This window comes from Cheilinus undulatus, linkage group 6, assembly GCF_018320785.1.
Source record: "Cheilinus undulatus linkage group 6, ASM1832078v1, whole genome shotgun sequence".
NCBI lineage: Eukaryota > Metazoa > Chordata > Actinopteri > Labriformes > Labridae > Cheilinus > Cheilinus undulatus.
The window spans coordinates 38,736,522-38,762,419 of NC_054870.1; the positions used below are offsets into that span (position 1 = coordinate 38,736,522).

A 25,898-nucleotide genomic window follows, 5' to 3' on the forward strand; every position below is an offset into this window, starting at 1 on the left:
AGACAACACTGTCAGCTGTCTACTAGGAGATTTTAGAGCACTTCGTGCTTCCTTCTGCTGAGAAGCTTTATGGAGATACTGATTTCCTTTTCCAGCAGGACTTGGCAGCTGATCACAGTGAAGCCAAAACCAGAATCTAGTTTGTACCATGATTGATTGGCCAGCCAACTGGTCTGACCTGAACTCCATAGAGATTCTATGGAAAAATATCAAGAGAGAGATGAGAGACACCAGACTCAACAATGCAGATGAGCTGAAGGCTGCTATCAGAGCAACCTGGGCTTCATAACACCCCAGCAGTGCCATGGACTGATTGACTCCATGCCACGTCACATTGATGCAGTAATTCGTGCAAAAGGAGCTCCAACCAATTACAATGTCCATAAATAAGCATAATTTTCAGGCAACATTTCTGTATTATCAATCCTTCTTTGGACTGATTTTTGGGATATTCTAACATTTAGAGATAGTGGATTTTTATTTAGGTGCGCTGTAAGTTGTAATCATAACAATTGAAGAAAAAAGTCTTGGAGATGCACCTGTATATAAATGTGCATAGAACCTCGTAAAACACAGGTAGTGTAGTGACAAGCAGAAACCAAAGAACAACAAAAAATAGTTCACAAAGACGTGCATAAAACCAAACAAAAGATGGATGAGTGATGTTGTGCAATAGAGAACAGGAAGAAAGTACCATCCAAGTTCAAGAGCATGAGGAGGTGGGAGATAAAGTGCTTATGTATTGCACAATTTAATGAAGCAATTGGTAAAATTGCCAATTGAAAGTTGTAAAGCTGGAGCAATCCCAGACTGACTGTGGTTGACAGGGCTACCTCTAAATGACAGAACATTTTTATTAAAGGTGGTTAATGGGGGCATCTCACAGTCACCACTATTGGAGGCTCCAGTGCTACATGTTGAATGGAGTGGTGTAAAGCATTGACACTGGACTGTGGAGCAGTGGAAATGTGTTCTATGGAGTGATAAATCACACTTCTCTGTTCGGCAGTCAGTTGGTCGAGTCTGGGTTTGGTGGACGCCGGGACGTTACCTGTCTGACCGCACTGTGCCAATTGTAAAGTTTGGTGGAGGATTGATAATGGTATGGGGCTGTTTTTCAGTATTTGAAATAGGCCCCTTTTCTCCAGTGAAGGGCAATCTTAATGCTTCAGCATACCAAGGCATTTTAGACAATGCTATGCTTCCAGCTTTGTGGCAAAAGTTTAGGGGAATGCCCTTTTCTATTCCAGCATTGCTGTGCACCAATGCACAAAGCAAGGACTATAAAGAAACGGTTTGATGAGATTTGTGGAAGAACTTAACTGGTCCACACAGAGCCCTGACCTTAACTCCACTGAGCACCTTTGGGATGAACAGGGACAAATAATGTGAGCCAGGCCTACTTGTCCAACATCAATGCCTGATCTCATGAATGCTCTACAGAATGAATGGGTGTAAATTCCCACAAAAACACTCCAAAATCTTGTAGAAAAGCTTCCAAGTAGAGTGGATAATGTTATGGCATCAAAAGGAAGGCCAACTCCATTCGGCATCACAGTCCCTGATGGTGGCCAAATACTTTTGTCCATATAGAGTTTATATGATGGCAGCTCACTTGAGCGCAGAAACAGAACAATAAAGCTGGATGAAGGATGGACGGTGCAGCATTGAAGGGGCCGAGGAGGTCTGTGTGAGACAGTGACGATTACATTTGTCAAAGTCCTACCTTATGTAACAGACATGTGTGAGTATATAGGCAGTGATGGCTGTACCTTTTAAAACGCACTGATCTATTTCTGTACTTAAAGGGAGCATAAATGAGCCTAAAATGATATGATGATGATCACTTTGCATTATGGGTAACCAGTGATTTTGGATCTTGACTTACACAGAATAACTAGAAAGGTAACTTTGCTTCTGCTGCATCAACCCTGAATCTATCAGTGGTTCAAGTCACTAAAAAAATGATTTTAACTTCAGATTAAGGGTGTGACTTGTGATAATTGTCTTAAAACTGTGCTCAAGCCTTCTAAAACTACATTACTGCACCCAAAATCTAAGTACAGTGTAGATACAGAATCAGCTTTTGAGTAAAATGCAACAATAATGCAGAAAGTTATGCTGCTAACTTGTGTTAATAAGTTAGCTGAAATCTCATCACATCTCTGTTTATCCTTAGCTGCAGAGATGCTCCACTGCTACACATGCATATGAAATGGGACATGACTTGGTAAAAAAGCAGTTTCTTGTTGCCGTTAGGGATGAGCAACACTGAGAGTGAACTGTACCAGGAGTGCTCCACACCACTGATCTACCATAGCCTTTTGTATATGAGTAAACACACGGTCTGCTGTCTCTTTAGGGGAGGGCCAGCGACCCCATCATGGACACGACCTGTAAAGACAGCCAGCCTTTTCTTATCTGCATGCCCTTGGAGTACGCGCCCATTGATATGCCACCTTGACTCTATCTTCATGCCAAGATGCTTCCAATTATGCGAGCCGCTGGAGTGAGGCGGAGCATGGGTTTCTGTACGATGAAAACTGGTCCATGGGTAATGTGATCCTGCTGCTTTTCCCCCCACAGGGATGGTTTCGGCTCATGGAGGGGGGGATTAAAATGAACAGCTATTTCACTACTCAACACTTCCAGGTTCACCACTTTCCTCACAGTCTCATGACCCCATAAGGTAGACTGATCTATTTAGTGAATGGCTCATCAGCGGGGCCTGAGCTCTGCAACAACCTGCATCTATTATATCCAGCCATTCAATTCATCATATGTGGACATTTTTTGCTGTGACATCAGTTCCTGTGTTATTAATCTTTCCTTGGATGCTGCTGTTAAGGTAGGCGGATGTTGCCAGACAGCCGGGCGGAGGTGACGGTACAGTCAGGGCAGCCCTGTGACTGACAGCAGGCTGTTTCTCAGCTGACATGATGAGCTCAGTGTTGGACAGCCAATAGGAAAAAGAGAGATGGATGAAGAGGAGATAAGATGCCTGGCTCTTTTATAGCCTTTGGAAGCTTCTTCACCTACCAGGGTGTTTGTGTCAAACATAATTCTCCTCTTTTTATGCCTTCCTCTTGTCAGGCTTCCAAAAGTCCCTTTCCCTTTGCTCTTTTGTCTGCATTTGCACTTTTTTACTCCATCTGGGGACTATCAATACAAGTAAATATAACATACAGCTCTATAGAGCTTATGAAAAACCCAAATCAATAGGAACCTTCTAACTTTGTAACACAGTCATATGTACACTATAATATAATCCAAAATTTTTCAGGAACTACAGTACCTATAAAAAGTATTCAACCCCTTTGATGTTTTACCCTTTTATTTTTTTTTACAAACCAATCATGGTCAGGATATTTTGGCTTTTTGACACAAAAAAAGCACAAAAAAAACCTGCGATGTCAAAGTGAAATCAGATTTCTTCAATGTAATTTCAATTAGATAAAAATATGTAATGTAAAATAACTGATTGCATAAATATTCACCCCTTTAAAGTGGCTGATTTAACAGAGATCCAGTCAGTTGGTGCTAGTAGTCTCACAATTAGTGAATTGCGGTCACCTGAGTGCAGTGAATGTGTCCCAAGTGTATAAAGACACTATCATGAAGAAATGGAAGGAATATGGCACATGTGTAAATCTGCCCAGCCTGTCCTCACAAACTGAGTGACCAAGCAAGGAGACTGGTGAGAGAGGCCACCAAGACACCTATGACTACTCTAGAGGAGTTATAAGCTTCAGCAGTTGAGATGAGAGAGACTCTGCATATATCAACTGTTGCCTGGATTCTTCACCAGTCAAGCTTAATGGTAGAGTGGCAAAGAGAAAGCCACTGTTGAAGAAAACTCATGAAAACGCGACTAGAGTTCACCAAAAGGCATGTTTCATGGACACCAAACACTGCACATCACTACAGACGCACCATCTCAGCTGTTAAGCACAGTGGTGGCAGCATCATAATGTGAGGATGCTTCCCAGCAGCAAGCCTTGGAAGGCTTATAAAGGAAGAGGGTGGGATGAATGTGGCAAAAACATCGGAAAATCCTGGAGGATAGTCTTATCCAGTCTGCAAGAAAACTATGACTTGGGAGAGGATTTATTTTCCAGCAAGACAATGATCCGAAGCATTCAGCAAAAGCTACACAGAAATAGTTTAAAGACAACGAGGGGGATGTGAAAAGGGCTGTTCATGCCCGATCTCCGTGCAGCCTGACAGAGCTTGAGCAGTTTTGCAAAGAAGAATGGAATAAAATTACAGTAGCCGTATGTGCAAGCCTGACTGAGACCTATCCACACAGATTCAGTGTTGTGATTGCAGCCAAAGGTGCATCTACTAAATACTGACTTGAAGGAGGTGAATATTTATGCAGTGACTTATTTTACATTACATTTTCATTTAATCAACATTACTTTGTAGAAATCTGTTTTCACCTTGAAATTTAAGAGGGTTTTTTGTTGTTGTTGTTGAATAGGAAACAAATGGAAGACAACTAGCTCAACTGAGCTAAGCTAATAGTCTGGCTTGAACACGCAGATTATTTTGGAGATGGTCTAAACAGTGCATAATGGAGAAAAGGAGAGATAGAGAGCTTGTAATGTTGCCCTCCTTGTCGCTGTTATTTAATATTTAGCAGTAAAACTCACAACAATTAGCAGGAGAAGAAACTTTAAGGGTCACAGAGAGGCTGTGCATTATCTGTGCTAGCTAGCAAGCTAGCATAATGTTGGTTGTTATTTTTGGCTGAAGGAGTTTGGAGCATCCTGTTAATGATTTTATTTAGCTCACTACTTGTATTTGATAGCTTGACGGCTAGTGTCAGATGACAGCTAATATTAGCATTCACTTCCTGTTGTGTTTGATAGTGTTATGATGGATTAAAGCTTACAATTGTTGCTAACGTAATTTTAGCTACCTTGGGCAATAAGTAGGTGTCAATTCATTTTTTTTGTCCAATAATTATTTTATTATCAGGTCTTGTGCTTCAGCTGAGGGAGCTTTGTTCCATATCATTTTGCTGCTAGCTAATTTTTTATCACATCAGGCTAATGTATTTTGACAGATAATTGTGGTTAAAAAACGTTTTGGAAACCACAATTTAGAAACCTGTTGCAATGTTTAACATTTAGATGGCAAAACCTCTATTTCCTCCTCAATAACTGTGTAGAGCTGCTCTTAACTTATGTACATTTAGCATGTCTACATATGGAGCAATTGCAATAGTGTTTCAGCGCTCAGGAAATGGTCTAACAACCAAATAATTTGTATTTTAAACTAGTCATAGTTTAGATTTTTTTTTGATTACACTGTCATGAATAACTGTAATAATAATATCTTACTTGAAACCTTCAGCTTGTATTTTTTTCTGTTTGTGGCTGAATTTTCATTCATTTTAATCTTGTAGAGAGGATTTACAGTTCTCCTTCATGCTGGACTGATTTGCTTCCTTTCTTGTCCAGTAGAGGGCAGCACTTCTTTACCAAATGTTATTGTAACCTCTCATTCCTGCATTGAAGTGTAATTTATAGATGAGATCTATGCAGACGCAGGGGTCGACATCTTTCCTTTTTAAGCATCAAAATAGTCCTGAAGATGCTGCTCATTCCCAGCATGCTTCTCCTCTCTTTAATCTCATCTTCCCCACTTCATTTTTATGAAAAGGAAGCTTTTAAGACTAAAACATAGCTTGTCATACACACTGATTTATGAGAAATCCACAACACAATTCACAAAACTTCAGTCACTTCCACTTGGATTGCCTGTCTCCCTTCTCCTCTCTTTCTCACTCTCTCGCTCTCTTTCTCAACTTGCCCCACTCTTTCGTTCCCCCCCCACCTCTCCCTGTGCCTCTGCTCCACCCTATAATCACGCCGGTTCATGGCTCTCATTTGGAGTGGTATATATAGCAGTAATTGTCAGGGTGCAGTACGGAGACTGGGCAGAGCATGTGTACTCTCTCACAGGGCTGTTTTGCAATAAATCTCATCGTGCAGAGGAGAAGACTGGGGTGGGGAGACGAAGAGAGGGGGGTTATGTACGTGCACAAGCTCTTGCACACACATAAAGACACATTCAGTTGCACGAAATACTTAAACAAGCACATAAAGGAGCAGATAAAAATGTACAAGCACCTAAGAAAAGGCATTGTGCTAATTTGCAAGCACTCTCATTGCTCCTCTAAGTCATTATATCTCACTGCCTATTCATTTACTCTCTCTAAAGGCCAGACATGGAAATTGAACGTGTCTCATAATGTGTTTGTCTACTCAACAGGATGGGACAATTATGCAAATGTACTCATTATTCAGGGAAGCATCTCCTTATCAGTAAATATTAACAATCCTAGGAGATGAGTCGGAGCCTCTCCTTGTGATCCACTGAAACACTCACATACTGTACACATACTAAATAATGAAAACAGGTAATTCAATTGCAAGCAAAAGGAAACACTAATGAGGCTTCTCATCAGCTTTTAAGTTAAGGCAGAAGCAGCTCATGGCCTTGAGAGAAGGCTGAAATAAGAGGCAGACATTTCCTTTATCAAAGCCAACACATGGCTCCGTCAGTGTACACATTCCTACTCGATAATCTGAAGTTTGATCACAAAAATCCCTCGTCGTGTTTGTCTGCCTGCCGTATAAAGCATGGAACACTGCCTCCAAAAGAGATGACGGTATGCAGTCCACTTGTTTGTATGTGTGTTTGGGTGACATGAGGGAGGGTGACATGGGTGTGGAGGGGGTGCACTTGTAGCTTGTATGGACAGGTCTGTCATTCAGAGAGTGCACACAGTCTCCATTGTGTAGCCGTCTGTGGTCCCCATCAGGTCGGGGTGGGGTGGCAAAGGGGGCCTCCCGAATAAAAACACGTGCTGCAAACAGGAAGTGGGCCTGTAAGGATAAAACGAGAGCTGCATGGCTGAGTGTTTATGGATGGAGTTTGGGCATATTTCCTCAACTTCTGTTGTTTTTCTGACTCAGATTGCTTTCTCACTCCTGTTCCGGGTTTAATTGAGTCCAAGCACAAGAAAGGGCCGTCCTGGAGATGTAATCAAGTTCTGACTTACAAATGATATTCTTTAAGGGCAGAGACACTAGTTTCAAGTGTCTGCAAGTAAAACGTGATCATTTTAGATGTTTCCAAGATAGTGACTACATGTTTCCAGATAGTGAAAGAAACTGTAGCAAGAGCAAGTAGATTCATCAAGATGATCATTCTGTGTGGTTAAAAAGCTCAACAGAATCTGACCACAACAGTTCCTACGTGGTGATAAAGCAAGGGCTCACTTTGACAATGTGGGGTTGATGATACAAGTCATGCCATTCAGATACATAGAAGGCAAAAACAGAATTTTAGAAATCTTTGAAAATTTTTAACAATAAAAAACTGAAACAACACATTAACATAAGTATTCAGACCCTTTGCAACAACACTTGTAATTAAGCTCAGGTTCCTCCTGTTTCTCTGGATCGTGACTGAGATGTTTCAACACCTTGATTGGAGTCCACCTGTGGTTAAAATGAATTGGTTGGACATGCTTTGGAGAGGCATACATCTCTCTATAGAAGGCCTCACAGCTGACAATGCATATCGGAGCAAAAACAAAGCAATGAGGTCAAAGGAACTTCCTGCAGAGCTCAGAGGCATGATTGTTGCAAGGCACAGATCAGGGGAAGGCTACAAACAAAAAAAAAATCTGTTGCACTGAAGGTCCCCAAGAGCTGTGCTCCAGGGATCCTGTGTGGAGATCAGTCATAGTTTGGGAATGGCAGGGTGGAAGATGGAAGCCTCTCCTCAGTGCAAAACAAAGAAAGCCTGTTTACAGTTCTGCAAGAAGCACCCAAAGGACTCTCAGACTGAGTAACAAGATTCTCTCATGAAACCAAGATTGAAGTGTTTGGCCTCAATTCTAAATGTTATGTCTAGAGGGAGCCAGGCTCTGCTCACCACCTGTCCAATACCGTCCCAACAATGAATCATGGTGGTGGCAGCATCATGCTGTGGTGGTGTTTTTCAGGAGCAGGGACTGGGAGACTGATTAGGGTTGGGGGAAAGCTGAATGGAGCAAAGTACAGAGATATCCTTAATGAAAACCAGCTCTGCAGCACTCAAGACCTCAGACTGGGCTGACGCTTCACCGTCCAACATGGCAATGACCCTGACCACACAGCTAAGACGACACAGGAGTGGCTTAGGGGCAACTCTGTGAATGTCCTAGAGTGGCCTAGCCAGAGCCCTGACTCAAACCCATCAAACATCTCTGCTGAGACCTGAAAATAGCTGTCTATCAGCAGTCCCCGTCTAACCTGACTGAGCTTGAGAGGATTTGCAAAAAAGAATGGTAGAAAATCCCCCAATCCAGGTTTGCTTGTTGCTTGCTTGCTGTGATTGCTGCCGAAGGTGCTTCAACTAAGGACTGAGTGAAGGATCTGAATACTTACATCAGAACTTTGTTTTCACTTTGTCATTATGGAGTTCTGAGAGTAGATTTATAAGAGAAGAGCTGACCAAGAGATCAAAGCATTAGGCTGCAACATGACAAACCGAAAAAAGTGAAGGGGCCTGAATGCACTGTACCTGTCCAACTGCCCTGAATAAAAGGCCTCACTGAACAGTGTGATCAGTGTTTGATATTGTGTGCTTTCCTCTATGTATGAAATGTGTTTTTGTATTTTCCTTAGTTTTTTTTTGTCAGATGAACATGGTTCTTTAAAAAGGTATTTCCCCTTGGGGATATTAAAGTCAAATAAGTCTAGACATGGTCAAGGTGATGTGATGAACTGAGCATTAGAGTATGCAGATGGGCACATGTGCAACTGGCAGTGAGTTGAGGCCTGTGTGTGATAATCTTACTGGCTGCCAACAAATCTATGGATACAAATAAAGCTGAACTGGTATACCTAATAAAATGATCAGTGAGTGTACATAGTTTCTATATAGGCTGTCAACACATATGATTTTAGGCCAGCTGACTCAATCGTCCTCCATATATGTTTTTCTTTTGAAATCATGCGTGATCAAACAGGTTTCTGTGAGATCTTGTGTCAGAGGAATCTGGGGTATTATATAGCCAAAAATATGTTGAAACTATTCTTGTGTCTGTGTGATCTTGCGCATTTTTAAAATCTGCTAAGATTTGCGAGTTATCTTATTGTGAGCTAACCTAATGTTAATATCTGGCTTGCTATACTTTCAGTATAACTGGTGCTTGTGCATACCACATGAGAATCATTGTATAATACAGGGGTGACAAATTCAACCACAGCAGGGGGCAGATTCTGAATGTAGGTCTAACCTGAGAGCCTAACAGGGTCAACATTAAACCATAAACTGTCAACTTCATTTTCAACAGATATGAATCATGGGGGGGGGGACACACACAAAAAAAACTTAGCACTGATCATAAATGATTTTGAGATTAAACAAAAGGTCAAAATGATAAGCTTAAAGGCTAAAAATCTGAGATAAAATTCCAAATTATGAGTTTAAAAGGTCAAAATATGGGTTTAAATTTTTAAATGTAAATCTAAAAGGTAAAAATATAGGATCAAAAGTCAAAGTTAAGGGTTGAGAAGGTAAAAACATTATAAAAAAGTCAAAGTCATGATTCAATCATACATTTTTATACTGAAGGAAATCTGTAGACCTCATACCAGTGGGCCAGTTATAATAAGAATATGACGTTGCAGGCCAAGTATAACTGTACCATGGGCTGGATTTGGCCCCCAGGCCTGGAGTTTAACACCCCTGGTATAATGGTTTCATTTAATATTTTTTTGTTTTATTTCCATGTTTGCTTTTTAATTGTTAAACCTGTAGTGGCATGTTCTATCATTGACCCTTGAAATAAACTAAAATCTAGCTTAATATGATTGTTTTTAAAGAAAAGTTTTCAAGGCCTAAAGGATAGCCTTTGATCAGCTATGTTTGCTTGCTTGTATGTATGTTTTTAGATTTACAGTGTGCTGAAATGGCATGAAAGGATGCTGAATATGTACGAGTACCCTCCATGAACCCAGGTGCTCTGCTTTCAAGTGTTCCTTTCGTGTTTGCCCAGCAGCTACTTCATGGCAGCCGGTGACCACTTCACAGCCCTGCTGTTTTCTTTCTGGGTGGACATGTCAGCTGTGATCAAATCAGACTTTTGTTAATAGTAAATTTCCTTTCCAGACATAGCTGATTACTCCACCCTCTTTTACCAGATTTGATATGCTATGAATTTAGTCATTAATTCCTGGACACTTCTGTGTATTTTTCTTACTGAAATAGTCAGTCAGCAATTTCTCAGTTCCCATGAGAGAGAGTGTTTGCGAAGGATTAAGTAGCAGAAAATTTAACAGCTTAAAAGGTTTGAGCTTGGGAAAGCCGGGTTGTTTTATGGGAAGCCTTGAAAAAACAAGTTACAGTATTTCACCGGTCCTAAAGTGGCTAAAAACCAAGACGTCAGAGGGCAAAATTACTCACAAAATATGTGCAGGGGGAAGGAATATTGTACATAAAATACTGAATCTGTGCTGCTTTTGATGCAAAATGCAAGCCACGTTTGCATCATCAAATGTTCTTCAGCATCATACATTAAAAGGGAGGCAGGAAGCAGGAGACAGCTTAGTATGTGATGAATTTTTATTGATTCACAGTAATGATGAATGAATGGATTGTGATTGTTGCTCAACTGAAATATGCTTTTGATTCAGCCAGTGTCTATCCACAGATATCGCTTTCTTCCTGATAACATAAAGCTTATCACTATCATACCTTCAATTTTTACCTGCAAAACAAACATGTGGCTGCAGATCCCTTTATCATAGGATTGTTCTCAGAAACAACCAGTTCATTTGGTGTCAACATGGAGGCATCACAGCTATAAGCAACCCTAAATCATTTGATATGATTTTCATTTTTACTCTTAAGATGAGGTCAAAGTCCCTGAGAGCACAGCTTTCTGTGAATGTGATTGTAGATAAGCACCACATAGCTCACACTCTCAGCTTTAAAGACAAAAGAAAAGCAGAACTGGCCATGGAAAACAATGTCCCAGTGCTGTGCTGGGTACAAATACAGTAATGCAAAAACAGTGGTGAGTATGAACCAAGTTAGCCTATGGAATATAGTTTAAATAACACACAACAGATCATTGAAATATGCCAAAAGCAACTGTACACAAGCACAAACAAAGAAAATATAACATCAGGAAACACTTATTATAGACTTTCAGATCTGTTTCCTGACATTTTATCAGACATGTAGTAATTTGGCTGCCTGTGTTTGGTAAGGTGTGCATGATTATTAGAAAGAGCTACAGTCTTAACTTTTTTTATAGAGTCAAAGACAGTAAGGAGGAATAAAGTCTGTTAAAGAAACTAATTAAGTCTCCATTTGTCTTTAAAAGTGATGTTTTGTTTCCACCACTTGTCCTTGAAAAGATTCCACTGCAAAACCATCTTAACAGGTTTTCAACCACTGAGACAATAAGCCAAACACATCAAACACATTAATGTGGTAAAACAACATGATTAACACAAGTTCCATGTTGTAAAGTAAATGGAGCTGGACTGTTGGAGCTAAAAAGTAAGCAAAAAAAGTGCAGGAAATATATATTTATATATTTAAGCAGGCCCAGCTTTAGTTAAAATAAGGCCACTGTTTACCGGGCCTAAGCATGAATCTAGGGGTTTATTTTTTGTCCCAGACAAACAAGTTGTTCTTGTTGGGGAGCTGAAAATGCCAGCTTGTGGTCTCTGTATGGCTGCCTACAAAAAAAAGGCAGCTCTGGTAGTAAAAACTGTAAGTCTTTCTCCAAACTTCATCCCATTCTCTCTTTCTGTCTCTGACTTTCTACTTCTTTCAATCTCCACCCTCGTCACCAGATCGCTCAGAAACTAGGAATCTTCCTCGTAGTTCGTCTAAAGAAGGAAACCCAGATCCTTGCTGTTACTCTGATTCCACAAGCAACAATTCAATAGTGTTTCTTCATAAAGCACATGCTATAGCCCTAACCTTAACCGTAACCTTAAGTCTAACCCAAACAGACGTAATTAAAAGGCTTTTTATATGCTCTCTAAACCCTGCCTGCCTGCCTACCACAAAACTGTGGTTTCACCAGTTTCCCCTCCCATCAGAAAGGCTGGGAGAGAAAATCCATACAGTTACAGTTGTTTTAATAACTAAAATAAAATATATGAACAATTATTCAGCTGCATAACAGGACTGTTTTAATACTAGGTCCTGTAACTGTAGTATGAAATAATTTCTTCACTGGCTAATAATCTTTTAAACAAAAACCGTTTTCTTGATTAACGTCTAGCTTGCAAAATCTTTACAGAGCTCGCTGTGTATGTTTGAAGTCTGTGAATAAATAAAATTACAGCATAAATAGAACATTGCAAATGAAAGCTAAACACAAAGCTTGCTTTGTAAAACAAAGTACTGTTGTGAGTCAATTTGGTAGCTGGTTAAAAATGCATCTGGGGGCAAAACTGGAATACTGATGTTTAAAAGATAAAGTGCTTTGTTCCATTAAAAAAAACATTTAACCTCTCCTTGACTACTCTAGATGAGAAGCAAAACTTTTAGCACAACTACAATTTTATAAAAAATAAAATTAAAGGAATTTGTTAAGCCAAAGCAAAAATAAAATACCAGATAATCATTAAAAGTAACAGCTCAAAATACAACACTGGTCACCTGAAACAGAGTGAGGTTAATAAAACTAGATACAGTATTGTTAGAGAGCACCAATGTGAAGATATGCAAAAGAAGTTACAAACGATTCATTAAGAAAAAATATGTTATTTAAAACAAAAAAGCCAATTATATTAATTTGCTACAAGTGCATTAAATCCTCTTCTTGCAACAGAAACTAACTGTAATCCTCATTTTTGTTAGACTCTCTTAAATCACACTGGAAGAGTTACACTTCCCAACAGCCCTCGCTCCCCCATGTCTTTGTGACGCATTATTTGTAGTAATGTAGCGATCGTTCATGCTTATATGTTCTGAATAACCATCTTAAGTTACAAGTCATCAACATTCACAAAAATCAGTACAGTTATATCAAAATCCAAAATCTTCTTTGGTAAGTAGAGTAAAATATCATCTTGAGCCATCTTGCACCTGTTCCACTGTCGTTGTCAACAGAGTCCATGCTAAGGTCACTTCTGTGATGTTATGTTTTTCTTTATCCACATCTACGAATGAAGTGAACAGGTGCCGTTTTGTGTTGTGTTATCGTGGGTCCCAAGGTCCTGAGGGCCATCGACCTCAGCCCATCCTGAGAAGTCTCGGGGCCCCACATGAAGGCCTTTGTTCTGGGCCCTGAACGGGCTACACAAAGTTGTTGGTGATCTGCCTCTGGTGCTCGAACAGGTCTTCAATTTCAGCACTGTATGCATCACCTGCAAGGGAAAAAAATGACTGTCACTGACACAGAAGTGAAGAATATTATATGTATTTTATATACACTTTGTGGACAAAAGTATTTGGCCACACCTGTTAATTACTGATCTGGGTCACATCTTCTGGCCAACAATAAATCTCTAAATCAGATGTTAGGTGTGGTGAAGTATTAAACTGATATGACACATCAGATAAACAAATGCTACTGACACCAGTTCATGTCCACAGCTGGGCCAATATTGGCTGATACAGATGCTAATCCGATGCATTTGTGCATCCCTAATATACAATAAACCTGTTGACATACTCAGAGACTGGCAGTCATCATTGATAACTAGCGGACCAATCACAGGGCTTGAAGTTTTGCAGACAGTTACACTTTGGAGGAAGTGCGAGCCATGTGAGGGCCTGTGCACAGGGTTCAGAGTCACATAGATCTACGATGAAAGCTACAGCATAGTTTTAACATAGAAGCATAAATCAGGCTTTAATAGCTGTAAGCAAACTGTAGCTGTTGTCTGACCATAGCTGATGGGTTATCATGGAGAGGGGTCGGCCTGCAGACCAAAGAGCTCTGACACGGAGTGGTCATAGACTGTTAATCTAAGACACCTCATAACTCAGAACAGAACTGCTAAAATTTGCTAGTACCACATATTTCCAGTTTAAGTTTTCTTTTTTTTTTTTTTTAATTCTACTTGATTCATAAACAAAGTCTGGTGGTTAAATAACCACTAAATAAACACTTTACAAACATTACAGAATAAACAAATTTTCAAAAATGAGTTAGAGAAAAACCAGTGGTCTAACCTGGGATCAAATTATGTGTAGACCTTTTTTAGAAGAAGTTACACAAACAGTTGCTCACTTTAGCTTTGTAGTTAAAGTAGCTTTTCTAGCTACGAAATTAATGGTACTTCATGAGCCAATGTGGTTGAGTTAGCTTTAGCAATGAGAACTTTAGCAAATGTAGCTAAAGCTAACATTGCTAGATATTGATATATGTAGCTAACACAGCTGCTTTGTGAGCTTAGCTTAGCAAGGTTAGCTACATAACTACATTATCTACATAGCTACGTTATTTATAGCTAAGTAAGCTTTAGCAGCAAGAACTTTAGTAAATTTAGCTGAAGCTAACTTTGCTACATAAAAAACAAAGATACGTACAGTAGCTTACATAGCTGCCTTGTGAGCTTCGCTTTAACTACATAATCTACATAGCTACATTAGCTATGTAGATCTATTATCTAAGTAGCGTACATAACTTGTGCACCTGCATAAGCCATGCTTGCTGTGTTAGAATGCATTCAAAGAGCTTTTTTCCACTCAGCTTTATTAAACTTTTTGTTGATCAGGTTTTGCAGGAAAGATTTTTTAACTTTGCATTTTTGGTATCCTAACCGTTATCTTAACGTTTACCTTTACCCTAAACTGAAGTAAAATCAGATATTATTTCAAAAGTTTTAGTGTGTATTGCTGTTCTGAGATATACAGCATCTTAGATGAACGGTCTGCGGCCAGACTGTCTTGTTATGGGCCAATGTTTCAGCTCCTGTGGAGGCAGCTGAATATGTTTAATTCCTAAAGTCCAAGACAAATTTACCCAAAGGAGCAATAAAGTTTATCATATTGTATCGTACCATCATACTGCATGGTGGGATCATCTTATGTTGCACCAAACTTTTTTGTCCTTCAGGTTTTCAGTGTTCAGTATATTTTAGTTGTTGATCCATCTAGGTTATGAATTGATCATTGTCATTCAAAAGACCCTAAATATAAATGACTTGCAGCCTGAAACTTAAGGGTAACACATTTAAAGCATGGGAACATATAAGTATGACATTATTAATGGATTGTAAGTTATCATCCTTAGCATAACTTGGAAAAATGGCTGCTGTGTGAAGACAGTGAATTTACAGAGGTCACCAAGAGTTAAAAAACTGTATGCTATCCTCACCTGCATGACATCCATACATGTAAACTCTGTGGCCATCATACTTGCATCGACATCTCATGACGTTGTTCAAAAAGTCAGACTCAGCCATGTCCATTGAAGGATTTACTTCCACCTGCAAAACAGACAATCAACACAATTTACAATAGGCCGACAATTCTGACCTTTTGACCTGCTGCTGTGTACTTTATAGTATTCATAAAACATTCATGAGAAAACGGGGAGCATTTATCACTTTGTTGTTTTAATATAGTGCCTCTAACTGGCCAGGCACCTGGTCATATAAGGACTCAATCTCCCCTCTGTACATGCTGAGAAATCCATTTCAATAAAGAATACTTGCATGTAAAATTGTCAGAGGGCTTTTTATATAAGAGCACTCGTGACTGCTACTGTTTTTATAGTCCATCCCTTTCTCATCTATAAAAAGCTGGATGACTTTTCCATACAGTATTCCTATTTTGACAGCTAAACACAATAGTTTCTCATAGACTTTATGTTAGGATGACGTTAACTTGGTAGTCTACAGTTCAGCATATGGACTGAATAATTGTGGTGGTAAACACTTGCTTTTATCATGTGTTATGTAAAGCGTGGAACAAACTGGTAGTTCTTTGAGGAAAGCCCATCGTAAAATACTTTATAACTTGTATGAAAACATGTCACAAAGAGACTTCTTCCCACAACAACATGATAACTAGCTTTACTAGAAGTTATGCAACTTTTGTGTAAGATTGTGGAATGTGGTTATAGCACAGTGTAGCTCCTGCAGGGGATAAATCTGCTCCTCATACCCACAAAGGTATGCAATAATAAGCACTGAATCAGCTAAAATTAGAGTCTGTTGCAATGGAGTTATTATGCATAGGTATGTTTGCATATCTGAAATCCATCTCATTCTGAGTGCTGGCATACACTGTGCTAATAGTGTGTTATTTGCAGAGCAGCTCTATAACTGCTGATACAACAACCTTTCTCCTAATCTGGTCTGGTGATAATACTGAGAAGTCATTTACTCTAATAGCTGCTCTGTAAACTGCTACACCCACTTTAAATACATGTTACAAACAGCTACGGGGGAGAAAGAAGGAAAACGACACTAAAATAAACCAAGAAAACGTTAAAAGAAACTTGGTGAATACACAATAAGTGTCCCTTTTTAATTTTTTTAAATTACAGTGTTGGACAAGCGTGTATGAGGCTCTTTGTAGAAAGACGGTTTAGTTTAGAACGTGTTACTTGGTGAGAAAGTGGCAGTAAAAATAAAAACAGGCCAGGAGGAATTCCTTGGTGGCAAATTAGCCGTTTCTAATGGAAGAGGGGCAGTAGCTGCTGTTTGACTAAAGGGAGGCAATAGTTAATTTGGGTAATTGGTGTGTTTCATTAGCAGTGGGTGGTTCAAGGGTAGGCCTGCCAAACCTTTCTGTCTGTAAACCCCAGAATCAGAAGAGTAGAGCATTATCTGCACTTTATTAGAGAAATGTAAGACAGTGTTTCTTACACATAGATGATACTCAGAGCTGCCCTACTATATTCATTGCTGCTGATATATAATTGGAGAACTTTTTGTGAGGACATGATGGCCATTGCAAGTGCATGCAACAGAGATAAAGAAAAAGAGAGAAGTCTGCTGGTACATCCCTCAGTAAATTCACTGTATGAGTAATAATGTCTCATGTTAAAACTAGGCCTGTTAATATAAATGCGTTAACGCTCACGATTAACCTTGAAAGCTTAACGCGTTAAAAAAATAGTAACAAAATTTAATCATATGACTAAGTTTGACCACAACTTCCTCCTGTAGTCCTCCTGCGCGGATGTTTACGTCCCTGGGGTGAAAAGGTTAAAGGTGGGTCAAGCTCAGCCAGCAGTGATGAGTGAGGAGACAGACCCAGGTCTGCTTCACAGAATTTGATTTTAAAAAACTGCCTAATGGAAGTCTGGATGAAACAAAAGTTGTGTGTACATACTGCGGTGATGAACTTTCTTTACACCGAAGAACAATGAGTCTGGAGTACCACCTCCGTGCAAAACGCATCTTTGCTAATGTTAGCAAAGACACTAACAACAACACGGGATCAAGCCATAACGCCAAGCTACACCGGTGCAGTCTAGCAGACCCACATTTGTCCACTAAACGACAACATCTAAGCTAACTAATGCGATCGCTAATGGGTCGCCAGAGACTGCAGACCATCGACATCGTTGACAACAAGGGGCTTCAAGACATCATCTGGGTCGCCTCAGATGACCCGTACCACAGAGCACCTACGAGAACTACAGTCACAAGAATCGAACTATATGACAGCTAAACAGGCAACTTAAGTGTAGCAACTGGCCCGAGCTACATTTATTACACTGACGAGAGACCACTGGACATCAGTCAGCAACTTCAGCTACCTCGGGGTAACAGCACACCTGATCATTCACTTTAAAGCACATTATTTTGTACCTGATGTGATTGTCTTCTGGGCTCGTTTGCAGTTTATAAATATTATTGCTCAGTGAATAAAGACATTCTGATTTACAAACCACAAATAAGTTTAAAAACTCTAGTTTGTTTAATATTTCTTCATTTAAACACCATACTTGTACTAATTTATCTCAACCATAAATACAAGTAAATGGTAATAGTTAAAATATTAATTTATAGATAATAATAATAATATTAATAATAATAAAAATACTAGTAATTACAATTACAATAATACATTTTTTATTAAAAAGTGCTTTCAAAGGGCTGTACATAAAGTTAAAATAATGAAAATAAACACTTGATAATAAGAACATTTAAAAATCTAAAAATGAACAAAACCAAAGAAATGCTATGATTAATCACAGAATGGTGATGTGATTAACTTGAGTAATATTTTTAATCAATTAACAGCCCTTGTTAAAACTGAAGCTTTTTATGCCTTTGTTTTCATAATGTCATGCACAATGTCATCCTAGTAGCTACTGAGGAGTTGTACAGTAAAATATGATCTTTACTGATTGGCAAGAATAACATGAGAATAAATATCCAACTGGGTTGTTCAGGTAAATTCACGCCTCTATAATGAAGTAAAATAAGTGTTAATTCAACTCATATATAGTTAAAGTTAACACTTTAAAAGTTTTCACTACATATAGTTAAACTGCACTTTTAAAGGTGTTAAATATTTCACAGTATGACAGAGCTGCACAAACTCTTGCAAATCTGTGGCATGGTGGGTCTCCTCTCGCAAGAACAAAGCAGAGAGTCAACCTCATAGCAAGGCAATGCATACAGATTTATAAAAACGCACCATGCATCCTTTAGGAGTACCTAAAGCCACAGGCAGAAACTCTACCTCTAACTAAATGTGTCACATCACAAAAAACAAGAATCCACCAGAAGCATGACCAACAGAACCCCAGTAGGGATGACTGTACAACAACATCCAAATACAGCTGACCACATATGAAAGTCATCTAAACAGTCTGCCCTAACGGCATGATGGGTAAATCTTCTCACACATCTTCCAGATATAAAATCACAGCAGGCAGAGCCTGACAATTCAGAGTTTAAAAGTACTCGTGGATCAACATTGTCAAATAACTCCAACACTAATTATCATTCTTCTCAGAATGAAGTTCAAATTACACTTTGGGAGTTAAAATTAACTTTGAAATGTCTAACCTGAGATATCAACACTCCAGTTTTTGTTGTATTCAACAGCTGTTTTGAGATGTGACGTGGAATCAATCTCAATCTCTCTACTTAAGTAGAAGTGAAGGTACTGTTTTTTTTAAATGTACAAGTACCTTAAAAAATCTACTCAATTAAAGTAGTCTGAGTTAATGTTATTAGTTACTTTCCACCTCTGGTACACACTATAATCACAGTATTATCATACTGATTTCTGGCAGATTACCCCCTCTGATCAAAGTCAGCAAAGGCCAGATTATCTGATGCTCCTAAAGATTATCTTGCCAGATTGTCCTGTTAAGTGAGGTGTGTCAGGTGTGGTTTTATTCTCTCTGATCTCCTTGGAAGACGATCAGAGCTAACCTGGCACGCCAGATGGATGTGTGAAACACAGATGGATGTGTTTCACACATCCATCTCTGTTTCCACTCATACACAGCGTTTGGGAAAGGGCTGAGCCTTTGAAAAAATACTCAGAGGGTGATTGGATGAACGTTCTGTCTGTCACATCTCTACAGGCCAATCAGAGCAACAAAACACCTGACGTAGCCACTAACTAGCTGTGCCCCTACCGAAGGAGTAAACTCCATATAGAACTGCATAACTGGAACGATTGCGACTGTAGACATGTCAGTACATGACTTTTGTTGTTTTTGAAAAGAACACAACTCAATGCTGTTCTTTGTTCTTCTTTTAATGAAGAAATGTCGTCAAGTTCTGATAAAACTGGCACTTTAGCAGGCTAAGCTTTTCCGCCATAATTGCACCGGCCTCTTGTTGCTGCTTGCATACACCATGATTCCTCCGCGCCCAAAAGTACTGCCCCTGGTCGCTGATTGGTCCTGTCACTTTCTAACAGGGCCCAAACGGTTCAGTCGGGAGCTTTGCACGATGGGATATAGAGGATAGGTAAGCATACAATCTGTGAACTGTAACATGAAATGGAAGGGCAGCCAACCAGGAAGCAAGCCTACTTCAGGAAAAATGTTAGTGTGTAGAGTGTGTGCTGTGTTTGTCATCTTGTTGCACAACACAACTCAACAAGAACAAAACTGTAAAATCTTTAATTTGTCATCCTGTGTGGGGTTCCTTATACTTTCAAAAATGTTTAAGACTCTAAAAATCTTTATTTAGGGTAGCTGTTGTGCTATACCTCATCATAATTTAGCATCCACACACGTGGATCGGTTGATAAGATGTGTACGGATTTTTCAATTCTTCAGCCTTGAGTAGAGAATAGCTCAGCCTCTCTTGTTCTTCTCTGCTAAACTTAGCAATTCCACTTAGTCCTGGTCTCCTAAAATGACCCTGACCTTTTCATCTTTGTACTTCTTTCAATTTCTTTCTCTCATTCATCTCAACTCCACTTCTTTCCTCGTCTATCATTCAATCTTTCCACCTCCACAATGTGCCATACCAATAAACAACTTTATAATTACATCCCAGTCAACATGCTCAAAATACATCCTGTCAGCACATTCATTTATATGTATATGTGTCTCAACTATAACTAGGACATTTAATACATGCATCTTCAATAGAGAGTGGAGAAGTTTAATTACAAAGACTGAGTGTGACCTCTCAGATGAAGTAGCAGCAGTAAACAACACACAGACATCCATGGGGCATAATTGGCAGCGTGAGATCTGAGGACGCTGCATACCACGTTTGGATCAGTAGCCTGAAAGGAGGATGGAGGATAATGGGAAATAGAGTCCTTGATGTGTTTTAGTGTAGTGCCACAATGACTCGACTTATTGACCTGGGTTGAAGTAATAATAGACAGAGGGGTGGTTGAGGTGGTGAGGCAGGTCGAGAGGTCTTACTAAAATAGACAAAAAACCCAGCCAGTCACGAGGATGTCCACCTAAAGAGCCTTTGAACATTTTCTCATGAGGTCAATCTCTGCCTCAAAAGAGGAGTTACAGATTTCAGGAAAAACGTTTTGTTTCTTTCTGAGTTAAAACACTTCTGCTTTTGCCTTCAGGACAAGGTTACAGAGTTCCTTGTGTAAAGAAAAACATCTATATGAAATCATTTGTCTCTGCTGCCACTGAAAATCTTAAAAGCCAGCCAGCTACCTTATAGAGCAAATAGCACTTTACATACAGTGGTTCTCAACTGGTGGGTCAAGGCCCAAAAGCAGGTCATGGAGATATTATCAGTGGGTCACGAATGTACACCTGGAAAAATGTCAGAAAGTCTGATGTGCAGTAGCCCCAAACTCACACACTGCATTCAGTGTTCAAATCCCCTTCACTTTTTTCCCAATTTTGTTATGTTGCAAACTTTTGCAAATTCATGAAAAAAACTACAAAACTGAAATATTCCTTAGACACAAGCAATCAGATGCTATGAAACAACACTTGAAATTTAGCTCAGGTTCCGCCCACATCTCTTGATTGTTGCTGAGATGTTTCTACACCTCGACTGGAGGTGTAGAAACAGATCAGAAACCAAGCCATGAAATTATGAAAGTCTGATTACTTTTGCCAAAGTGATATTTCAGCTTTTTATTAACAAATTTAAAAACATTTCTAAAATTCTGTTTTCACTTTGTCATCATGGGGTACTGAGTGTAGAATTAAAATGTTTTGTTTTTATTGTAGCATCAGGCTGAAAAATAACAAAACTGACAAAAGTGAGAGGGGTCTGAATGCTTTCTGTATCCACTTTCTACATCCACAAATTTGATTTCCACTTCATTTTTTATGGTCACAATATTTTAGATCTCAACTTCTTTATTTCAGTATCTTGGGACAAGAAAGCTAATCTAGTCACACCAATGTGTTAGTTCCCAAAATCACTACAGAGCAACTTAAATTTTACATGTCATCACAAGAAACGGAGTAAAATAAAATGTATGCATGCATGTCAAAGGCCTCTGTAATGATCCACTGCTTAAAAATGTTCGTTATTTGGTTTGTCCTGTCTCTTTGTTCATCAAATATTTTGTTCCATCTTAGGTTCATCCAGCAAGATTTTCATGAAATAAATTTGATTGGTTACAGAAACACTGAGTGATAATATTATTGAACAACCTTCATAACTGATTATAAGAATGTAGGGTGTCACTTTTATGTAGCTCTATAGCTTCAGTTTTTGCTCTTGTTTTTATTGTTTTTTTGTGTTTTATGTTGCATATATTTACATCAACACCCCCCCCCCCCCCCAAAAAAAATAAATAAATAAATAAATAAATAAGTGAGAAAGAGTAAGACATAATATGATTTCTGACCTGGAATATGTAGTCTCCTGGACGCACATCTGTCACATCGACCCACTGGCAGTCAATATCATGTCGGTATGTGTCCCAGCAGCCCACAGAGATGCCCTGATCACCCATGTTATAGCAGGAGAACCGCTTCTGGATTCCTAACACACACATTAACACACACATAGACAACATTATCAATCATAACATCAGAGCTCATTTAATGCTTAAGAGCCTTTAGCTTGCTGAATTATGTTCAACAACATATAAACACTCCTTCTTCATATGAGCCATTTCACCCCTGATATAACAAGGAAATGGAGAGTGAACAAACAACAGCAGCGCTGATCTAATACATTAACCACACAGTAACTATCTAAGTAGCTGCTGCTGAAATATTGATATTAATTTCCTGTCACTAATGGGACTCAGTTTTTCACTGGGACTGATGAATAGTGAACATTACCATCGGGGCAGTACGTGTCCTCCAGACAGAAACTGGCCTTGTGTCCCTCTGCAACCCTGGTGCCGTTCAGAGTCAGCAGGTCGTAATGTGTGAACACCTCGATGCTGTGGTAGTGCCTGGGACGACAGAGGGAAACTCCAGGTGAGAGTGTGTGCATACGTGAGGCCATGAGTGTGAGCATTTATGCTAACCGAACACTAGCTCCCTATGGCCTGTAGCCTAATGACCTCACTGCTCCAACATGAGCGTGGGTGTCACCATAACACCTCTTACAGGCACTTGTTTTAGCGGCATCTATGTTGAGCTGTTTACTCATTCTGAGTGAATGGTGGGCTTTGAAACACGTCCATAGCAGTGATGTGTTGTTGTAACAAACTGACTGGTGCTTGAGCCGCCCTGTCCTTTGTATTGCATCTGACCTATGCTGACTGGATTTCCACAGACACGTGCTGCAGGGCGGCTAATGAATCTGGAGAGATGACAGCACTGTTTCAGGCCACCCGCACCAGACTGTGACAAATCTCACACAGCCTGCACTGTGGGCTTCAAGAGGCTCCTTCTTCTGTCTTTAAGAAAGGCATGAAAGCGCCCCCCTCATCTGACAAGAAACTAAAGTGAGAAAACTATGAGGTAAAGTGGAATGTCTTCACAGTGAATCTAGGGACAATATTTCATGTATTTAATACTAAAGACAAAATGCTGCAGAGGCACGGTGCCACACAAAGCTTCTTATGTTAAATGCTTATGTTGCATGCCGACCCCTCGTCAAACTAAATGTGCTCTGGCACTGAGATCACACTTTACCTGTTTTCTTTCCTGGTAGCAATTGAATGCAATTAAAATAAATATAACTAAAATTACTCAACGTGAAGGGAGCTATGTCATTAATGCACGAACAAGCTATTTTGTACAGGGAACAGGTGTTTGTGAGAGTATTTTTGACAGCCTCTAAAAACTCACCTGCATGCAGGGCACTCTAAACCACAGTTTTCCCATCCAGAATGACCACAAGTGCAACCACATCATCCCACAAATAGCAAGTATTTAAACAGTTTTTTCCATCGCAACATCCCACTATGTCAAACTATGAAACACCTCCCTAATCCCCTCAGGGATGATTTACCTGTGACATTGGTGCCATGTCCAGCTCTCTCTTGTTGCTTTGGGTCTGAAATCAGATCGACCAAGGTTCATGATTCGGGATGAGAAGCGCAGCAGGCGCCGGTGGCCATACGGCCAGTTCATCCTGGCAGCAGATGAGGACAGACAGTTCTCCTCGTTTGCACAGGTGAGCAGATGGAGAGGTCGGTCTTCCAGGTAGGCTGTCTCCTGCACCAGCTGGGCGTCCAGGACAAGGTCAGGGGCAGCTGAAGGTGAAATATCAAATGTTATATCAAGGTTCAAGCAGATTTAAAATAGAAAAAAAAAGGGAAAGAAGTCTGACTTACTGTCTGAACAGCTGACCCCAGCTGCCTTGGTTCCCCCTCCTCGAGGACAGTGGACATGGTTGTTGCGCCGGCATTGCTGAATTGAAAGCTCAGTGCCCACACAGTGCGTCCCACTAAGAATCACTTCAGCTGCACTTTGGTCACCAGGCCAGTACCAGGTCTCCTGTCAAAGAGAGGACCATATCATTGCTCATTTCTCTGTCTCATAGCTCATTGTCCTCCACAGAGAGTACAGGGGCTGTGACTATGGATTAGCCTCCATGCTATCATTTGTTTAAACATCTGTTTGTTTATTTTTCTATCAATAACTGAGACACTGCTGATAGGATTTTGACAAGTTTTGGACAAATGACTACTCTCTGCAGACATTTTTAAATTGCACTAATTGTTTTAAAGGTGGAAGAGCATCAATGGTTTGTTTATTTGGGATATCAAACCCATTACTATAAACATCGATAAACAGACTGTGAGAAAGTTGCAGGGGTATATTTTGGTGCACCCAGTTAAGGGGAAGTATTCTATCAGAGTCAAAATAGAAAACAAATCTTCCCACATTATTTTCAAAGGCAGATGAAATGTCCATCAAAAACTACAATCCAAATCCTGCAATGTCTAACTTGCAAAATTCATTTATTCACAATATTTTTTTCAGGTATAACCTAATGAAGGTTTTTGTCCTTGGCCTGAGAAAGGTCAAAATAAAGCGAGCCATTAAATGTATCTCTTACAAGCTCACCAGTATGCAGGAGTTTGCTTGCAACTTCCAAAAGTTAAAATGACAAGCTTCCTGTAGCTTTGTCATAAACATAAACACTGCATGAACTTGACAGTTATTAATGCTGTGACATTCACATGCTCTGTTACCTGGTGAGCGCTGGCAGCGAAGCCCAGGCCGAGCTGTCTGCACACCACCATGGCCTCATTGATGCCCCAGTTCTCACTGCAGACACCGCCCCAGCGCTTTCGCCCACCTATCTCCATCAAAACCTCCACACGACCTTCTGATGGGATCCTACCACCAGTGAGCCGCACCTGAAATCCATCAGATTAAAGGCATTAAATATGGGACTGGTCTATGAAAGCAAATAAGAACGTCTTGTGATTGTGTATAGTTTTCATACCGTCTTTTCTATGCCAGTCTTTGGGACATTACAGCGTACTGATGCATCCTGACTGTGTTTAAACGTCCATGGTTGGACCTCCTGGAAGTAGCAGTCCAGGATGGAGCGCTCTGATCCCATACACTGCACGCTGTTCATATGGATAGGTCCAGTACCTGAAGAGAGAGGTGGAGATATGGTAGATTTTAAGACTCTGCAGACAAAAATAAAGCAAGGAAATACAAAAACCAGAATAGCAAGGACATAACTGCAGGGGAATATTTCCTGCACACAGTTACGGGCCACCCAGTGTAGACACAACGACATTAGCAGACTTTATTGTTCAAGGACGCCACACACATGTAAGAATCTGAATGTGCTTTCTCTACTTTAGTGTGAAACCAACAATAAAAAGCCTCTATCTGTCATGACAAAATGTTCCTACAAACCAAGCAGCAGTCCCACAAAGATCTACTTTGGGGATCTGTCACACCTCATCACCACCATTATGCAGCTCATGGCACAACAGCATTGTGTGTATTCCACCACCCTGGGTGAGCAAACAAGCCCAAATCTTTGTCAACAGATAAAAGACTTTCTCTAGTACTTGTTTGTCGGTAAAGACGAGATAATCTTCAAACA

General features: G+C 39.8%; 1 protein-coding gene across 1 annotated transcript in view; it reads right to left on the bottom strand.

Annotated features, from left to right (window-relative positions):
• Positions 1-10,682: 10,682 nt before the first annotated feature.
• loxl4 (lysyl oxidase-like 4) overlaps positions 10,683-25,898 on the bottom strand; it is a 45,366-nt gene continuing 30,150 nt past the window's right edge. The window contains exons 7-14 of the mRNA XM_041788751.1: positions 25,278-25,432; positions 25,021-25,188; positions 24,157-24,319; positions 23,832-24,075; positions 22,709-22,824; positions 22,267-22,403; positions 15,362-15,473; positions 10,683-13,403 (exon numbers count right to left, since the gene is read on the bottom strand). Of these exons, the coding sequence (XP_041644685.1) occupies positions 13,333-13,403; positions 15,362-15,473; positions 22,267-22,403; positions 22,709-22,824; positions 23,832-24,075; positions 24,157-24,319; positions 25,021-25,188; positions 25,278-25,432 (1,166 nt within the window). The 3' untranslated portion in view covers positions 10,683-13,332. The remainder of the gene's footprint in view (positions 13,404-15,361; positions 15,474-22,266; positions 22,404-22,708; positions 22,825-23,831; positions 24,076-24,156; positions 24,320-25,020; positions 25,189-25,277; positions 25,433-25,898) is intronic.